The 21,090-nt window shown below is 41.3% G+C and overlaps 1 protein-coding gene across 1 annotated transcript in view; it reads right to left on the reverse strand.

The window, feature by feature from the left end:
* LOC120861143 (protein O-mannosyl-transferase TMTC1) overlaps nt 1–21,090 on the reverse strand; it is a 302,613-nt gene that overhangs the window by 33,603 nt on the left and 247,920 nt on the right. The window contains exon 13 of the mRNA XM_040236782.1: nt 2,999–3,107. Coding sequence (XP_040092716.1) covers nt 2,999–3,107 — 109 coding nt within the window. The remainder of the gene's footprint in view (nt 1–2,998; nt 3,108–21,090) is intronic.

The following is a 21,090-nucleotide window of genomic DNA, read 5'->3' on the forward strand; positions in this document are numbered from 1 at the left end:
GAAAGAGAGAAAGAAAAGATGGCATTACAGGGAGAAGGAACTATGTCAGTGTTGGTAAGAGCTCCCCCTAAAACAACATACCTTGTTATCTATTAGTTATGTATTAGTTGAGTGAGTGACATTGTCTTTTACCTTCAGGGTAATTTTCATCAGGAAGAACAATTAAATGTTTCTTGTATGTCCTGACAAGTTGTGAAGAAAAAAAAAGATGTGACTGATCTTGAAAGTGAAAGTTGCTCAGTCGTGTCCAACTCTTTGTGACCCCATGGACTATACAGTCCTTGGAATTCTCCAGGCCAGAATGCTGGCGTGGGTAGCCTTTCCCTTCTCCAGGAGATCTTCCCACCCCAGGGATCGAACCCAGGTCTCCTGCATTACAGGCAGATTCTTTACCAGCTGAGCCACAAAGGAAGCCCAAGAATATTGGAGTGCGTAGCCTATCCCTTCTCCAGGGGATTTTCCCGACTCAGGAATTGAAACAGGTCTCTTGCATTGCAGGTGGATTCTTTACCAACTGAGCTACTAGGAAAGCCTGATTTTAATGCGGTGCTTTATTCATTTACAGAGAATTGAAGCAGCTTTCAAAAACAGAGAACAAAAATTGAATAAAACAAACTGTTAAGGAAAATGATAAACCCAGTAAAAGCAGCACACACGGAAAAGTAGCCTATCCTGCTGAGACGGCACGCATTTGGGGTGGGGCCAATGGAGACAAAGCTAGGACTGATTTTCTTAGCATCTGAAAGATTTTTCATGTGTTAGATTAAAAAATAAAGCAATAAACTTGTAGTTCAGGAGAAACCTAATATTGAGTCATGAGAGAAATTTTCCCTTGAGTCCTCATCCAAAAGCCACTGAACAATGTAGCAGGTGCTGGCCTCAACCCAACCCTGGTCTGCAGCTGGAAGGAGTAACTTCACCTGGCCGTTCTCACGCTGTCCCTCATTGCAGCACAAGAGCATGACCCTGAGGCACAGTTTGTTACATGAAACACTGCCCACATGCCCAGCCCTACTTGAAAGATGAGTAAAACCTTGGCCATGTGCTGGACTGGAGGGGTTACATGGTCTTCAGATCATATCCATTCATCTTGTGGCTCAGCTGGTAAAGAATCTGCCTGCAATGCGGGAGACCTGGGTTCGAACCCTGGGTTGGGAAGATCCCCTGGAGAAGGGAAAGGCTACCCACTCCAGTATTCGGGCCTGAAGAACTCCATGGATTGGATAGTCCATGGGATCACAAAGAGTCAGACACAATGGAGTGACTTTCACTTTTCATTCACTCAGTATTTACTGACTGCATACAGTGTGACAGACAAGGGGGGAAGGTCATGAATAAAAAAGACAGCCATTCTCATGGAGATTGGCTCACAGAAATATTCTAATGGTGGGAGAAAGATCACAGACGTAAATAAATGTATGTTAGATGGTGATGAATGCTTCGGAGAGAAATCAAAGAACGTGTGGGCAGTGACGGAGTTGTTTCAAAAGGGTAATCATAGATAGCCCTTCCACACAGAAATATTTGGGCAGAAACCAGCACAAGATGAGGAAGGAAACTCAAAGATGTCTGGGGGAACAGTGCTGCAGGCAAAGGGCACAGTTAGTGCAAAGGCCATAACTGTGTGGCTTGTCTGAGTAGCTGCAAGCCACCAGCCAGGCAGAGGTAGGCGAAGGTCTTCCTATGAAAATGAAGGAGCCAGGATAAAGTGAGAAAAGGGAATTAATAATGGAATCTTTTCTCCAGGAAACTCCTACTGTGTCTGCTTCAACATAAACCAAGGCAGCTGAGGACTGTCATGTCTACCATAAAACATGAGCATCATCATTTTAGCTTAAACTTTGTGTTAAAACATGCATTAAAATCACTCACTACAGACACAGGCCTTTGTCTAAAGCCCACCTACACTATACGGAGACTAGCAGAGCAAGACAACTAGATTTATCACTTCTGACATTTAAATAGCCACTGAATGTTCTAATTTTGTTTCCTGGTGAAATCTCCAAGGTTTTTCAAATGCAAATTGCACCCCTGTGTACCTGACAACATCAAATCATTCATTACATTGAAGTCAATGCTGGAGGGCATCTTTCAAAGGTGTTGAGTTTGAGTTTAATTTTAAAGACAATCTGGAAATTGTATAATAGCAGAATCTACCTTCTATTGAGGGCACTTATGTGTGTCAACAAAACTCTATCATAAATTTAGAGAAGACAATTTATACTTGTTTTCCCACAGCATGGGGCATGCATCTAGGCCACTGAAAGGTGGGATCAAATGGTTTGTGGCCAGGAGCCTGCGTATATAGTTAGTCGTGTCTGACTCTACACCACCATGGACGGCAGCCCACCAGGCTCCTCTGTCCATGGATTTCCCAGGCAAGAATACTGGAGTGGGTTGCCATTTCCTCCTCCAGGGGATCTTCTTAACCCAAGGATTGAACCCACGTCTCTTGCATTGGCAGGTGGATTCTTTCACCACTGAGCCACCTGGGAATTTTAGATACAGTGAAAAGGAGGGAAATCAAAATACTTCTCCGTTTTATGCCATGAAAAATGTTCTCTCTTAGGAGCCTGTCCTATGTGACTCTGTGATCTTCTGATAGGTATTAAGACATAGGATCTATAAGATTATTGGTAATTGTTTCAGAGATCTTAGTCCATTAGCAATTCCCCAGAAAAATATAAATAATTAGTAATTAAACAAGCAAATATCACGTACTGTTCATGACGGATTTTGTCCCAAAGTGATAGAGAATTTAGTAGTGGTTTATAATGGACCATCTTAGTCTAGAGACCCCATACATGCACAAAGAATACTGGAGTGAGAAACCTAGATTTGTGATTTCTATCAAGAAGAAAACTGACATACAGGTTAGTTGTCCATTATGAACTTACAAGTTAAATGATATAAAAAATCTGTGTATTATAACATTAATTTATACATTCAACAGAAACAGTTAAGAAAATATTATGTGAAACTAAATGGAAATAATTACCTGCTCAGCCAATAATGAAGCTAAGCTTGAATATGCATCTGCAAACTCTGGACCATATTTAATGGAATCCTTCAGTAAGGTGATAGCCTCTTCCTTTTTCTCCTGAGACCTATAGATTATGAGTGGAAAAAAGGATATCTTTTAATAAAACTTTAAATCCTCTGATTAGACTTGAAAATCTCATTTCTTTTAACAAAGATTAACGGATTCACTCTGGATTTTACTGCAAATAAATTAAACTAGACTTCCTTCCTCCAGGTGCTAACAAGTTTCTGTCTCCAAATTCTCAGTGGAAAGAGATGTTAAGATGTAAACGATGCTGAAGATTATTCACTGATTTCTCCACCTTCCATTTCCTGCTATGCATTTTTAGAGAATTCTATTTAAAATTTTATAAATTGTTTAAATAGAAAGTTTAACCTTCAGAGGAGCAATTTTGGGCACATGACCTGGGCAGCATGGGAGCCACTTTATAACGTGGAGGATGGTTCGAGCCCCTCTCATACTAGCTACACCATTGCAGGCTGGGCTCCTAGTAGAAGCAAGCCAGACAAACTGCCCATGTCCATCTTTGCTTTTCTAAGAGAGAGAGCTCTTATACATAATTTGTGAAATTATGAGATACTGGCTGGCAAAGAATGACCAGCTATTTTATCCTCATATTTTTATTGAAAATTGGTCTGATGGTCTTCTTTATTTTAGTTTTCTCCCAGTGATTACATTTTTCATTCAAAGAAGACTCAAGGCCTGAAAGTTATTATTTTGGGTGAAAGTTCTCTTTCCTGTTAGTGCCATGGGGAAACATTGGGTCATTAGTATGACATCAGTGTCTTAGAAGCCAAAAATGTACACTGGCAGTGATCAACGCTGCCATCAATGTAATGCCACAAACACTGACCACTTGCTAAACTCTAGACGCTGTAATTGACAACAGAGGTGGAATAAGAATAGAACCCGTAGAACTATGAAGGGCACATAACCTAAGGGTCCCTCAACTTTATCAGTTACCAACACTGAATTGTACGCTTATGTTTATATAGGATCAACAATCATTTATTCAGCAATGAATATATACCAAATGCTCTGGTCAGTTTTCACATAACATTAATTCTCACAACAATCTCATGCAGCAAGTATTATTATCTTATCATACTCATTTTTCTAATATGAAAATCTGGATTCAGAAAAGTTAAGTGACTCATCATGTTCATATACCTAGGACTCTGAGTCAAGCTCCAGTGCTCTTCCCTCATACCGTATCTGCTTACTCTAATTGCTTAAAATCCACCTCTTATGACCTTGATGCTGGAAGTGTGACCCATGGATCAGTATCTTCAACATCACCTAGCCTCTGGTTAGCAATGCAGAGTCTCAGGCCCCATTTGGAAGTAAAAAATTCAGACCTTTCATTCAAAAAAGATTCTCAGGTAATTTGTACACACATTGAGATTTCAGCAGTGCTGCTCCCTGAATTTTCAAAGGCACCTGAGAGTAACTCCTGCCACAGAACCTCTATGCAGGGCTTCAGGCTCTATGGGATGAAGATCTATAGGGGAAACCCAGTACTGACTCCATACATTTGAGTTCCAATTGCTAAAAGTAGCATGCTGCAAGGCTGTTTTCAATCACAGACCTTGGGGAAAAAAGCCATGTTTCCAGCACAGATACTGTGTTTACTACCATTTGGTTTAGCAAACATTTATCACCATAAATTGTAGCTATTTCCCAGGGGATGTGGCTGTCCATGCTACTCCTTTTTGGGATCTAGCTAACTCCTACTGGGCTCCTCTTGATATCAAGGTGTAACACCTGCCTCCTTAAGTGGCTCGTACTTGGGATGGGGCTTTAAAGATGTATAGTTTAACAAATCTGCATTACAGCTCTTAGAGCTCTGAGAGCACTAAATTGCTTTCTTGTTAATCCATTCATTTAGTTGTTAAACATTCAAAGAGAGTCCATAAGACTCTATGGACGTTCACTATGTGTACATACACTTGGGTTTCTCTTCTAAAATAAACTTTGAAGTAATTCTTCCATGGGCACATGTTTTTAAATAAAAAACATATTTTTAATCCTGGTAATTTAACTATTGATTTCATGGTTAGAAGACCTCTTCCCCCAAGGATTTTGTAAATCTTTATTAACATTAATTTGGAAAATTTCCCAAAATCCAAAGGAAGATACAGATTTAGAAAATTAAGGCTGAAATTCAAGCCCCTCGGGACATAATTTAGCTTGGATATTCTTTAAAATCAGCAAAGAAAAAGCCACAACAATTTGACAGCAAAGATTTAATGACTTGCATTTGTTATGACTCACATCAATTAGAATGACAGCTTAACCTTTTGTATATGAACTCAGTGAGATTAATTACCATGTGCAGTCCATGAATCTAAATACTTGAGGTTGTCCATTCACATTCATGTGACATATTGGAAAAGTTCGCATCAAAGTTATTCACAGGGAACTTTGAATTCTTTATGAAAAATTGTACCTCTATTAATCTCTTCAGGGACTGACTGATAAATTTTCAAGAAAACACCTCATCCTGTAATTTCATGTGGTGTATAAATATTACAAGATGCAAAGACTGAGGCAGAGGAGACTCTTCGTCTTGGCTCTGCATTCCTGGAGGACTCTGCTTTTCCCTGCGAGCCTCTGACAGTCCTTAGTCCCCAGTAGGGGTCAGGCACATGCCAAGTGACAGATAATTATAAATGTTTTTAAAGAAAGCCCAAGAAAATGATAAGTGGTCATTCTGTTGCTGTTGTTTAGGTTCCTGAAAGGGAGAGGACTAGTAGGAAAGATATATTTCTCCTGTAGATCTTCCTTGTTCACCCTTTGGTAGGAATTATGAAGCTGGTGTGCTTTTGAAACATTCAGTTCAATTCAGTTCAGTTGCTCAGTCATGTCTGACTCTTCGCGACCCCATGACCACAGCACGCCAGGCCTCCCTGTCCATCACCAACTCCCGGAGTCCAACCAAACCCATGTCCATTGAGTCTGTGATGCCATCCAAGCATCTCATCCTCTGTCGTCCCCTTCTCCTCCTGCCCTCAATCTTTCCCAGCATTAGGGTCTTTTCAAGTGAGTCAGCTCTTCACATCAGGTGGCCAAAGTATTGGAGTTTCAGCTTCAACATAAGTCCTTACAATGAACACCCAGGACTGATCTCCTTTAGAATGGACTGGTTGGATCTCCTTGCAATCCAAGGGACTCTCAACAGTCTTCTCCAACACCACAGTTCAATTCTTCTGTGCTCAGCTTTCTTTATACTCCAACTCTCACATCCATACATGACCACTGGAAAAACCATAGCCTTGACTAGACGGACCTTTGTTACCAAAGTAATGTTTCTGCTTTTTAATATGCTGTCCAGGTTGGTCATAACTTTCCTTCCAAGGAGCAAGTGGCTTTTAATTTCATGGCTGCAATCACCATCTGCAGTGATTTTGGAGCCCCAAAAAATAAAGTCTGACACTGTTTCCACTGTTTCTCCATCTATTTCCCATGAACTGATGGGACCAGATACCATGATCTTCGTTTTCTGAATGTTGAGCTTTAAGCCAACTTTTTCACTCTCCTCTTTCACTTTCATCAAGAGGCTCCTTAGTTCTTCTTCATTTTCTGCCATAAGGGTGGTGTCATCTGCATATCTGAGGTTATTGATATTTCTCCCGGCAATCTTGATTCCAGCTTGTGCTTCTTCCAGCCCAGCATTTCTCATGATGTACTCTGCATATAAGTTAAATAAGCAGGGTGACAGTATACACCCTTGACGTACTCCTTTTCCTATTTGGAATCAGGCTGCTGTTCCACGTCCAGTTCTAACTGTTGCTTCCTGACCTGCATACAGGTTTCTCAGGAGGCAGGTCAGATGGTCTGGTATTCCCATCTCTTTCAGAATTTTCCACAGGTTTTGGGATCCACACAGTCAAAGGCTTTGGCATAGTCAATAAAGCAGAAATAGATGTCTTTCTGGAACTCTCTTGCTTTTTCTGTGGTCCAGCGGATGTTGGCAATTTGATCTCTGGTTCCTCTGCCTTTTCTAAAACCAGCTTGAACATCTGGAAGTTCATGGTTCACGTATTGCTGAAGCCTGGCTTGGAGAATTTTGAGCTTTACTTTATTAGCGTGTGAGATGAGTGCAATTGTGCAGTAGTTTGAGCATTCTTTGGCATTGCCTTTCTTTGGGACTGGAATTAAAACTGACATTTTCCAGTCCTGTGACCACTGCTGAGTTTTCCAAATTTGCTGGCATATTGAGTGCAGCACTTTCACAGCATCATCTTTCAGGATTTGGAACAGCTCAACTGGAATTCCATCGCCTCCACTAGCTTTGTTTGTAGTGATGCTTTCTAAGGCCACTTGACTTCACATTCCAGGATGTCTGGCTCTAGGTGAGTGATCACACCATCGTGATTATCTTGGTCATGAAGCTCTTTTTTGTACAGTTCTTCTGTGTATTCTTGCCACCTCTTCTTAATATCTTCTGCTTCTTTTAGGTCCCTACCATTTCTGTCCTTTATCGAGCCCATCTTTGCATGAAATGTTCTCTTGGTATCTCTAATTTCCTTGAAGAGATCTCTAGTCTTTCCCATTCTGTTGTTTTCCTCTATTTCTTTGCATTAATTGCTGAAGAAGGCTTTCTTATCTCTCCTTGCTATTCTTTGGAACTCTGCATTCAAATGGTATATCTTTTCTTTTCTCCTTTGCTTTTTGCTTCTCTTCTTTTCACAGCTATTTGTAAGGCCTCTTCAGACAGCCATTTTGCTTTTTGCATTTCTTTTCCATGGGGATGGTCTTGATCCCTTGTGTCCTGTACAATGTCACGAACCTCCGTCCATAGTTCATCAGGCACTATCTATCAGATCTAGTCCCGTAAATCTATTTCTCACTTCCACTGTATAGTCATAAGGGATTTGATTTAGGTCATACCTGAATGGTCTACTGGTTTTCTCCAATTTCTTCAATTTCGGTCTGAATTTGGCAATAAGGAGTTCATGATCTGAGCCACAGTCAGCTCCTGGTCTTGTTTTTGCTGACTGTATAGAGCTTCTTCATCTTTGGCTGCAAAGAATATAATCAATCTGATTTCAGTGTTGACCATCTGGGCATGTCCATGTGTAGAGTCTTCTCTTGTGTTGTTGGAAGAGGGTGTTTGCTATGATCATTCATTCTCTTGGCAAAACTCTATTAGCCTTTGCCCTGCTTCATTCCACATTAACTTATAGCAAATAATCACCTAAGTAGAACCTTCCTTGTCATATAGTATGTAATTAGTCTGTGAGAATTAAACTTCATTTCAACCTGTTTCTGAATTCAGTAACATCCTCTTCATATCTGCATTATGTATGGCCCATGTTTCTTTGTTAATTATCCTATATTAAAAAAACAAAGATGATATTCCTATAATTCTATTGGATTATTATTACAGCTTGGAGTGCATCTTACTCAGTTTCACTTGCAAACACTTTAGTTCATACCCCACTTCTAGTTCCCTCTTTGTCCTCCTTCTACTATATAGAGACAACTAAATGATACTTTTTTTTTCCCTAGCGTATTGCTCTCAACACATTGCCTTATATAAAAAAATCTTCATTAATTCCCTACTACTCACAGACACTTAGTTTAAAACCTTCTATAATATGGTTCTAAGCACTATTACAAACATACCCAGTGGTGTGGACTAGTGGGTATGAGTCTAGCCAGACGGAGTGACCTTTGACATCTATCCTACAGAACCCAAGAGATCACTACTCCAGTACATCTCTGGCCTCACTGTGTGTTTAAAATCACTTGGTGTACTCATATAGAGACCTTAGTGTTCTGAGATTGTAGTGCTCTTACTAGCTCTGATTATCCTCTCATCAGAGCTCCTAACCATGTAACACAATCCCAGACCATATATATGCTACCTTTCTTAAATTTTTACTTTATTTTGAGTCTCCACTAAGAAAAAAAGATAGTAGGGGAATAAAAGCCTTGCTCTGGCATCCAAAGTGGCAGCTGCCCCCTTTTTCTTCAGCTCAACATTCTAAAGAGCAACTAGGCTTGAGCCTACTTTGCTTCTGCAAGGTCCTGGCACTGCACCTAAAGGGCACCCCCACTGCCTCCAGCAGGAGGGTGGGAGTCTATCAGTGAGTGCTCCACACAGTCAAGTTTTCAAAGCTTCATGTTTCACAGTAGCTCTTTGCTGAACATTTATTCACTGCTAAAGACAGAGTACGTGATTCCTTTGCATTATTTAATTCCCATTAAGCATTTTGAATTATGCATAATTGTTTCCATTTTAAAGATTTAGAAAACAATACTAGTTCCTTGGAAGAAAAGTTATGACCAACCTAGATAGTATATTCAAAAGCAGAGACATTACTTTGCCGACGAAGGTCCGTCTAGTCAAGGCTATGGTTTTTCCTGTGGTCATGTATGGATGTGAGAGTTGGACTGTGAAGAAGGCTGAGCGCCGAAGAATTGATGCTTTTGAACTGTGGTGTTGGAGAAGACTCTTGAGAGTCCCTTGGACTGCAAGGAGATCCAACCAGTACATTCTGAAGGAGATCAACCCTAGGATTTCTTTGGAAGGAATGATGCTAAAGCTGAAGCTTCAGTACTTTGGCCACCTCATGCGAAGAGTTGACTCATTGGAAAAGACTCTGATGCTGGGAGGGATTAGGGGCAGGAGGAGAAGGGGATGACAGAGGATGAGATGGCTGGATGGCATCACCGACTCGATGGACGTGAGTCTGAGTGAGCTCCGGGAGATGGTGATGGACAGGGAGGCCTGGCATGCTGCGATTCATGGGGTCGCAAAGAGTCAGACACGACTGAGCGACTGAACTGAACTGAACCACCAGTCCAACAAAAATTTTTAAAAACCCTGAGATTTGGAGTGCTCACAGGATTTGATCTTCAGTTCAGTTCAGTTCAGTCGCTCAGTCACGTCCGACTCTGTGCGACCCCATGAATTGCAGCACGCCAGGCCTCCCTGTCCATCACCAACTCCTGGGGTTCACTCAGACTCACGTTCATCAAGTCGGTGATGCCATCCAGCCATCTCATCCTCTGTTGTCCCCTTCTCCTCCTGCCCCCAATCCTTCCCAGCATCAGCGTCTTTTCCAATGAGTCAGCTCTTCACAAGAGCACACAGCTACTTTAACACTAAGATTCAACTTTGGAACTTCAAATTTAGCATGTTGCATCACTGGGCCATGATTGGCATTTCTGCATCCATTCTGTCACTCTCTGTCTGTGACCATTATTAGGCTGTAAGCTCCTTCATAGGCAGGACTTCTGTCTTATTCATTTTAGTTACTTCTTTCATCCCAGAGACTAGTAAGATAATCTGTACAAACAGAAATCCAATAATTACTAAGTTATTTTTTAAACCATCGTTTTACTATTTTCTTCATTCTTAGATCTTTATAAGTCTCCTCAATTAATCTTTAAAAAAATAACAGAGGCGGGTGATATAATTATTTATTTTATATCTCTGATTCTATAGCTCTTTCAATATTATAGAAGTGATCCTAGGAACAGAGAAGCACTCCAAGCCTTAGACTCATAAGAAAATTACAATATAGCTTCCATTTATTGAGCACTTCTTATTTACCAGGCACCGCTAAGCAGCTTCTCTGCATAGTAGCTAAAAGCACAGACTCAAAAACCAGGATGACTGGGTTCCAATATTACTGCTTTCTTTGGCAATTGTCTGATTTCCCTGTGTGTCTGGCACACAGTAGCTACCAAATGTTTTGGCTTTTATCAGCTTGTTAATGTTTCTAAAATCATCCATTAAACTTATATTCTCTCTTTAAAAATTAGTTTCTGAAACTAAGGAGAATGTAGTGCTTTTGAAAATCCTTCCAAAGTAATATACTTTTGTAGGGAGAGAGTAAGGGGTCAAAGTAGGTGATTAAAAATAGTTAATCCTACTAGGGGATTGTAAGTAGAAAAAAAATATGTGAGACCCCTGTAAATTAATTATTACTCAAGAAAGCAGGTTCGCTTAACAACAAAACCAAGCAGGCTTGCTTAGCAGTAAAACCATGCAACCGAAGCGCGAGACATGCCCCCAAACAACAGAACAATGGCAGCGTGAGACCTACATCCTGCCCAGTGAACTCAGCAAGTTAATGATCTCTAGGACACGCTCTCTGCACACATAAAAAAATAAATAAATAATTTGTGGACCTTTTTTGACCATATAGGGACAAGAAAACTTCCCTGCTTAAGCTGGGAGAGGAGGTGATGATGGAAGCATGATGTCTATTCAACAAAGTCAAAGAAGGTCTTCTCCACCTCTCCACTTTTTCTTTGATTAAAAAATTGTAGTCCACTAAGTTCTCAGGTGTGGCATTCTCTCACCAGCCTGCTTGTAAGCCTCCCAAGCGTTCTATTCTAATAAATCATTTACCTGTTGCTTTGCCTCATGGTGAATTCTTTCTTGGCTGAGACATAAAGGACTACGGTGCCGGAGCTCTTCAGAGCCTCCCTTCTCCCTCCCCTGAAATGCCACCAAACAGCTTTACTGTCACATTTCAAACTACTCATAACAAATTTAAGTTAGAGGGTAGAGTAATTTTTCCTGTGTCTGGTCTGATATGACAAAGGATTTTTAGTATAAAGTTGTCACTAAATACACAAATGAATAGTGCTGCACTGAATGTAAAATAACCCAGTAACTGAAACAGTCAAAACCCCTGGAAACCTCATTCTTAGGCAAATGCCAAGCTGAGAAGGCCTAAACGGCAGACTGATAGTTCAGAATCCACTCAGCTGATGCTGGAGCCACACAAAGGAGTGGGTCTTCATTTTGCAGGGGTGATGGCTAAAGGTGAATATTTAGGCAAGAAAGAATTGGGAGCAATTTTGAGCCTCTTTTTCAGTCATGCCAGGAAAGCTTCTTAGAAAAGAAATGTTTAAGCAGTTCTTTCCATGTAAAAACGAATAACAAGAAAGGCAGAAAATTTCAAAATAGACATTACAAAATGCTTAATAAAGGGAATTAACTATGTATTCTGACAGTACAGATCACCTCTGGGACAGCATTCGACAGTATTAAAACTCCCTAATGCATTCTTTTGGCTCTATAATAGGCAATTTAGGGAAATCCAAAGCCCATTATCAATGTAAGCCTCCATCTATATAGGAATACTCTGTTAGTCCTTTAGACAGAATTGACAAGTCAATTCAAAAGGTAGAAAATATGAAAGTAACATTTTCACCAAGCATGTGATTCACCAACGATGTGTATTTCCTCTCAACAACCAAGCAAGTCCACAGGCTGTTTTTCTGAATTTCAGACAAAAAGCTTTAAGGAAATAGATAGGGAAACAGAAGAAACAGTGTCAGACTTTCTTTTTTTGGGCTCCATAATCACTGCAGATGGTGATTGCAGCCATGAAATTAAAAGACACTTACTCCTTGGAAGGAAAGTTATGACCAACCCAGATAGCATATTCAAAAGCAGAGACATTACTTTGCCAACAAAGGTCCGTCTAGTCAAGGCTATGGTTTTTCCAGTAGTCATGTGTGGATGTGAGAGTTGGACTGTGAAGCTGAAGAATTGATGCTTTTGAATTGTGGTGTTGGAGAAGACTCTTGAGAATCCCTTGGACTGCAAGGAGATCCAACCAGTCCATTCTAAAGGAGATCAGCTCTGGGTGTTCTTTGGAAGGAATGATGCTAAAGGTGAAACTCCATTACTTTGGCTACCTCATGCGAAGAGTTGACTCATTGGAAAAGACTCTGATGCCGGGAGGGATTGGGGGCAGGAGGAGAAGGGGACGACAGAAGATGAGATGGCTGGATGGCATCACGGACTCGATGGACGTGAGTCTGAGTGAACTCCGGGAGTTGGTGATGGACAGGGAGGCCTGGCGTGCTGTGATTCATGGGGTCGCAAAGAGTCGGACACGACTGAGTGACTGAACTGAACTGAACTGAGCTTTTCATAACAGGTGAATAAATTGACAAAATGAAACCTCAGTACATCCCCCATCTAATTAGGCATGGGCACACTTCTTTATCCCGAGGGCAGGAGGAGAAAGGGGCAACAGAGAATGAGATGGTTGGATGGCATCAACAACTCAATGGACATAAGTTTGAACAAACTCTGGGAGACAGTGGAGGACCGCATGTACTGGTGGCTGCAGTACGTGGGGTCGCAAAGAGTTGTACACGACTTAGTGACTGAACAACAACAATTGACGTGGAAATTCATATCACACTGTGAGGCCTGTCAGAGCTTCTGTGAAGCCTTCTGCAGGTACTGATGGAACTATCAGAGAACTCCAAAAAAGTGGAAGAACCAGGGAGAAGTAAATCTGCTCCTGGGTTAGGCAATAATATTTCCTCTCTGCATCCTGAATGTCCTCATCTGTCAAACAGTCACCATGTGAAGACTGATAATCCTCCAGGACCTAAAATATTCAGTCTTCACTTTTCCCTTAGATCAACTGTTCTCAAATTTTAGTGCTTAAGAATCAATACTGGAAAGGATTTTCCTGGTGGTCTAGTGGTTAAGATTTTGCCTTCCAATGCAGGGGGTGTGGGTTCTAATGCTGGCCAAGGAGGTAAGATCCCACATGCTTCACAGCACCCCCCCCAAAAAAGGAAAAGAAATACATACATAACAAAAAAGCAGTATTATAACAAATTCAATAAAATCCTTAAAAAAAAAATCAATACAGGTTTGGTATAAGGAAGGATCCCAGGCCTTCTAAGATTCAGTAGGTCAGGGGTAGGGTCCAGGAATCTTAATAAGCCCCCCAGGTGATTCTGTTGAAGGTGGTCTTCAGTCTATGATTTAAAAACTCTGTCCTGCTTACTATGTGGGATCTGCCTGCTCAGTTGATCCTTGATATAAGGCTACATGTGTCAGGATGAGGAAAGCTAAAAAAAAGGAGAGATATGATTTTCTGGAACAATTGGCGCAAAAAGGTCACAGTGGGCAGCTGATTTGCCCCGATGAGCAACATTCCAGGTGCCAAATGATGTAGGGAGGCTGCAGATGGGGTGCCTGGAGGGTGCCACTGCAACTAGAAGAGCAGCTGTTTTGCTCACAGAAGCTCTGTGGCCAAGTTCTTTTGTGTGTCCAAGTTTTAGCTCCTCTGTTGTCCACATATGTATCGACAGAAGTAAAAGTCTCCTAATATTTTGCAAGCAAAATGCCTCTCTCTTAGGTCTCCCTTAGGAACTTCCAAAAGGCTAAAATCCCCGAGAAGGGGATCCTGGGACCAATAACTTCCTCACTGATTTCATAAGAGAAATATTAACTAGAAATTAGATCTTGTTCATAATGTGCAAACTTTGCCGTTGAATATTTGTAGTTTCACAGAGAATTTTTCCTTTGGTTATACAGCAGTGGGACTGTTTTTCTCATGTGTTAAGTAACAACATTCACCTCATCTCACTTTCCTGGCTCTGCCTCAGTGACAGATATTTAGCAAAAGCAAATAAGGCTTCAGCACGTTTTCCTTTGGTAATTCAGGTCCTGTTAAGTTTGTCAATTTAGAAAACTTTTTCAATTCCTGTGTAAAATCTCATGACACATTCATTTAAACTGAAAGCAGATGCTTGCTTTGAAAAAAATATTGACATTTGGGGAGAATTTAGGAAATGCAATAACAGAAATAAATGGATTTGGCAATCCCTTTGCATGCAGTAAAATTTCCTATTAACCACAGTGTGAACCTGGAGTGCTGGGCAGTCTCTTAACCACCATTCCTTTGCTGGGGTGTTTTGCTGTTGGATCCAGGAACAGTGTCTCTCACAAACGGAAAAGATGGTGACTTTAAGGGAGGGGCAGGGGATGCTGACAGATCTTTACCAGCTCCTCTGAAAAACTGAACTGTGAAAGTCAGATTGTGAATGTCTGACTAAAAGCCTGTCTTTACAGTGTGCATATTTTTCTGTGGCTCTAGTGTCTCCTAGCAGAAGGAAAAGAAGAAAACTGGATCCTACCCTGTGTAGCCTCTTCTATATTCTAGTTTACTGGGTGATGCAATGGAAACCTAGTTTACAGGCACTTGCCCTAGTTTTTCTGCTTCATTCTTTATGGAAGCCACATAGAAGAACTGTCTGGAGGACAGATTCATAGGTATTCGTGGTGAAGAATGAATTTTTTTTTCAATTCAAAGCCATACTCACTATAGTTAGAGTTATGAGAGTAGATCCCCTGGATGTCTCCCTCCTGCTTGCAGTGGGTTTGCAGAACCAGAGTCAGGTGTCTGGAGCCATAGTGTAGGGGGTGATGGGGGGGCCCGCCCTGTGTGGTGTGGGTGGTCTTTAACACTTCTCTCCCCAGCTGAAAGCCAAGGGAGGGAATGATGGACAGTTCTGACATTTTCTGGTCACCAAGCTACAGACATGGAAACAGAGCTCACACAAAGACCTCACACAGGGCTGGTAGGAGTGGGTCCTGAGAAAAGGTTCTTCCCAAGTCCCCTCCTCTTATGCTCCTTTGGCTCTTCATCTGCCTGGTGAGGTCCCTGCCCTGAACCCTGGCAGCAGGACGCTTGTTCCTCACGGCCTTGCTCCTGCATGCATGGAGCCAGTTCTGCGCCATGAGTTCACAGAGGTGGGCTGAGGGGTGGGGCAAGTCTCAAGTAGCATGTCTTCGAAGCAAACAAAATGCTGATGCTAAGCTCTTTAGCAATTTGAAGGAAAGCAGAGAAATAATGTCCCCAGATTGGTTCCTGGAAAATAAGGCAGCTGAGACTAGCTTGGTTTAGGCAGGATTCATTTACCCCATAGATAAAGGATCATCTGGATGACACAGTTGAATGCATGTCCCTGGTTTAGGCTCAGGCGGATTGCTGTCTAAATCCCGGCTCTGCTCTCACCAGCTTTAGGACTTGGGTTAGATGTTACACCTCCATGAGCCTCAGTGGCCGAATCTGTGAAAGATGCATGGTTATCTCTACCTCTTCAGGTTCCTCTAAAGAGTGGAATAAACACGCACACACAGGGTGTTTACCAGAGCGTGGAGTGCATGGGAGGATGCAGTAACTGCTAGATCCATGCACTCCTTCCTTCCTCTCCAGCTGAATTAGCATCTGGAATTTCTACCTGAAGGCTCACTGATCTCTCAGCAAAGGGGCGATGCTCCCCCAAGGCAGGATTGCCTCTGAAGGGAATAGGGACTTTCAAATTCCTTTCTGATCTTCCATTTCCATTTCAGTATAGAGATGAGAAACTTGGAGTCAGTGAAAAGCACTGATTCTTACAGCAAGAGAGCCTTACAGAATCATCTAGTCCCATCTCTTATTTTGAAAAGAAGGAAACTGAGTCTCAGGGAGATTGAATATTGACTAAAGCTCTTTAACAGCAAGAACAGAAAATGTACCACCTACTTCTGATTTATTATTAATTTTAGCCAAGAATATGAGCTTCAAATTGAAGCGAAAAATTACATCCCTAGGCTAGTAATAATAATAACTAAGGCTTATTTTATCTTTATTGGGGGTTAGGTCCTACATTAAGTATTTACATGCATTCTCTTGTTTAATACGCATGAAGGACCTGGTTACTAGCAGTATTTTTACTTTGTGTGTGTGTTAGTCGCTCAGTCGTGTCTGACTCTTTGCAACCCTATGGACTGTAGCCCGCTAGGCTACAGCCATGTAATTCTCCAGACAAGAACACTGGAGTGGGTAGCCATTCCATTCTCCAGGGAATCCTCCTGACCCAGGGATCAAACCCAGGTCTCCTGCATTGCAGGCAGATTCTTTACCATCTGAGCCACCAGGGAAGTCCCATTTTTACTTTGTAAATGAGTAACTGGAGCCATTGCAAGATCAAATTGTTTTCCCGGGGTCACACACTACTATGTGGTAAAGCGGAGATCCAAACTCACTAAGCTCTACAGCTCCTATTCCTGAGGAGAGTGCAGGGAGAGTGCAGAGTGCAGCCATGTGACGCAAGCAGGTATCTGGCTCTGGAGGTCTCGCTTCACAGCTCATGGCATGTGACAGCCCTCACCATCTCCCAGTTAGTAATGAGGGAGTGAAGGTACTGGCCCTCTGGAAATCCTCAGTGGGCAGGTACATGAGATGTGAGGAAGTGCTCTGTAATTTGTCATTCAAGTGTTAGTTACCATTCTTTTTACCTGGAAGAGGAGAGGTGGCAGAAAGGTCGAGGGCATACAGCCCTACAACGCTGCCCAGCAGAGAGGTGGCATAGCAGGAAAGCACCAGAGTGGGCCCTGCATGACGCAGGGAGGTTGGCAGAATTAGTAAGAAGTTAGCAAGAAGGGGGGAAGTCTCAAAGGCCTCCTTCTCCTCCTCAAGGTGCTTCCCAGGACCGAACTGCAGGTCACAGGCAAGCATGGGCCAGAGGGGACACAGACAGCATGCACAGTCCCATCCTTGGCATTTCTCTTCTGGCCTACACAGAGCATTTTTAGATTTGAACTTTTTTGAGGATCTCTACCACATTAAATTCTGAATTTAACCTCTATGTGAAGGCAAAGTTGACCTCCAAATGAATTTGAGATAAACAGTTGCTCAATTTTTATTTCCAGTGAATTTCCAGTGAACACCTGCATTTCTAGTATTCTTTTCATTGAATTGTACCTTTTTTAAGCTATGAATCAAGAGTTGTTCCAAGTCATTTCCCAATACAGGAGTTAAAGAGCACTAGATTAAAAATTGAGGCCAGTAAAGATTATGAGAATTAAAGGAGTGGGGACATGATTTTAAGGACAGGTAAGACCACTGAAAACTCCTATGCTTGACAAAGTGGTCTGGCCTGTTTAATTATATTCTGTCAGAAATATTTATGCAGTGAAAAAATGATGACCATCCAACACTTTCAAGAGAATATAAACAAAACTGGGGTTCTTGAAAGCTTGCTTTCCCCAACAGTGCATCCTGCACACAATTGTTTTCTGGCCTCAGGAGTGTTTATCGCAGCCATCACAGCAAAAGAAAGGACTGAGAAAAGGGAGCCTTCCTTCCTCCTTGCAAACCATGCTATAGATTTAAAACAACTCATTCATGCTCTCATCATTAGTAACCACAGCAAGACTGAGAAAAGTTTTTGTTGGGGGAAGGTTACTTATGAAAATATTTCAACAATTAGCAATCTGTGTGTGTATATATACATATACATATATATATATATATAAAACACCCAAATCTTAAGAAAGTAGGTAAACATTCTCATCATTTCTCTGATAATGCAGTTTTGTACAGACATGGAATATAAGATGATAAAATGCAAATAAATAATATTTTGGATGAACTAGAAGAATTGTCACTGAAAAATCTTTGTAATAGTCTCTCAAATGTAGTCTGCATGTTTCTATTTCTTGAATGGTGACAAGGAGTTAGCTTAGCTGGGAGTCTGGGTTTATACAGTGTGGGAGAGTGGCAGAAAATAAAGAAGAAAGGGGCAGGATTGTGGGAAGTTTTGTATATTCACACTATATGTGTATATGCGATGGACAATCAATGAATTTCTCAGTTCTCCTAAATGTAGTGGGAAGGTAGAAGAAGAGCAGATGCAGGAAATAGAAAAGAAAGATAATGTGTTATGAGCAACAAAATAGAGAGCTTCAAAGCACCAGGAGGTCAACAGGATCATATTCTTTACCTCAGAGAAACCAAGGGGAGTGAGAGCTGAGAGAGTCTTTAGAATTCACAGCTGGTATTAACAGAGCAGCTCCAGAAGCTGAATGAACAGGTAAGGGGGAAAGAGAAGCAGTAAGTGCTCACTATTCTTTTTGCCAATTTGATCAGAGAAAGGAAGGAGTGAAGAGAACCACTTGATGGAGTGGCTGAATGGAGACATTCATTCCCCAGAAGAAGTGGGGCATGTGGAAGTTTCTGGAATGGGAAGAATCTGAAGACCGAAGAGAATGCTCATGATAATGGGCAGGGAAAGGGAGAGAAAAAGAACCAATAACACGTGGATTTTACACTGAAGCTAAGGGCTAAAACAAAAGACTGACAACACCAGATGTTAGGATGCTAAGCAAGTGCATCTCTCACCAATGCAAATGGACCTTCTCACCAATGGAGTGAAAAGTGGTACAATTACTTTGGAGAACTGTTTATCTGGCAGGTTCTTAAAACATTAAATATTTATCTACCCACAATTCCCTGGTGGTGCAGAGGTTAAAGCGTCTGCCTGCAATGTGGGAGACCTGGGTTGGATCCCTGGGTCGGGAAGATCCCCTGGAGAAGGAAATGGCAACCCACTCCAGTACTCTTGCCTGGAGAATCCCATGGATGGAGGAGCTTGGTGGGCTACAGTCCACGGGTCGCAAAGAGTTGGACACGACTGAGCAACTTCACTTTCACTTTCACCCAAGAAAAACAAACATACAAAGACTGGGACATAACTAGTCATGGCATGAATATTCATGATGACTCAAGTCTATAAATAAACCAAGTATCTACCCACAGGAAAATGGATAAACAAATTCAGGAATTTATACAATGAGATACTACTATTAATAAATTTAAAAAAATGTACCATGTAGTAACATGGATAAGGCTCAAAAAATCATGCTAAATGAAATTATCCAGATGCCCAAAAGTATACATTAAATGTTCATCTTTAAATGAAGTTCTGTAACAGGCTAAAACTAGTGTGTGGTGAAAAATTTTGATTTGAACAATGATTGCCTCAGAGGAGGGAGTACCTTACTGGAAAGAGGCATGAGGGGTCTTTCTGGGGTAAATGTTATACATGTTATTTTGGAGGTAAATACAAAAGTATATAAAAAGGTCAAAACTAATTGTACCAAACAAAAAATATTGTGCATTTTTGCATATTAATTATGCCTCAATTAGAAAGCCACACAAACACAGGTGTGCCCACTAGGCTTATTAGGGAGACAACACAATTCTTTGTCCCCTGGAAGAGCAAAAAAAGAGGACATCTATGAACATCTAGGAAATGAGACAGGGGCAAGGGAATCTAAAAAAATTAACCTTGAATGACTTGAATATTCTTAGTAAAAATAAAGCATGTCATCTTCTGGGTGTGTGTATAGGCACTGAGGAGGGGAACAAAGGATACATATATTAGGAACACAGAAAATATTTGGGAGATATTACTAGACCATAATGGAGGAATTTCTAACAGCTATAATCTCTGTGTTTTTTTCCATGATGGTGTCTTTAGAGTTTTATAAGGATCACATTCAATTCAGATGTATGTTATTACCTTTAACACATGACAGATTGGATGAAGGTCTAGGACATACATACAGAGATGATAAATATACATACATATACATCCTGGAGTAGGAACAGGGCAGTGAAAAATAGTACTGCTGCTGCTGCTGCTGCTAAGTCGCTTCAGTCGTGTCCGACTCTGTGCGACCCCATAGACGGCAGCCCACCAGGCTCCCCCGTCCCTGGGATTCTCCAGGCAAGAACACTGGAGTGGGTTGCCATTTCCTTCTCCAATGCATGAAAGTGAGAAGTGAAAGTGAAGTCGCTCAGTCATGTCCGACTCTTAGCGACCCCATGGACTGCAGCCTACCAGGCTCCTCCATTCATGGGATTTTCCAGGCAAGAGTACTAGAGTGGGGTGCCATTGCCTTCTCCGAAAAATAGTATTAGATTACTATAAAAATAAAATTAGATATTACAATGGTTTGTGATCTCTCAAACTACAATATGTAACAAATCTTATAACCTAATATTTAATTTGGAGGTGTGGTTAGAAAAAAATGCTTAAAATGGCTCCTGGGGTGGGGAGGTGAGTTATAATGAGAAAAAAATTGAGAAGTACTGGTCTGAGGAAAAGCAAAATGCATGCAAAGGAGAGTACCCTGCGTTGGGGATACAATTGAGCAAGTAAATGATGTTCAAGGTGTGAGTCTAAGCTGAAGTTACATACACTAATGAAATAGAGCAGATAAATGAAAGATGGGATTATAAATTTTTATAGTTAGTTTCTAATCTCATAGTGTTGTAGCCGGAAAAGATTTCAACTTTCTTAAATTTACCAAAGCTAGCTTTGTTGGCCAGCATGCAGTCAATCCAGGAGAATATTCCATGTACACAGAGAAGAATGTATATTCAGCTGCTTTTGAACGGAATGCTCTATAAATATCTATTAAGTCCACC

Source organism: Oryx dammah, unplaced genomic scaffold (assembly GCF_014754425.2).
Source record: "Oryx dammah isolate SB20612 unplaced genomic scaffold, SCBI_Odam_1.1 HiC_scaffold_11229, whole genome shotgun sequence".
NCBI lineage: Eukaryota > Metazoa > Chordata > Mammalia > Artiodactyla > Bovidae > Oryx > Oryx dammah.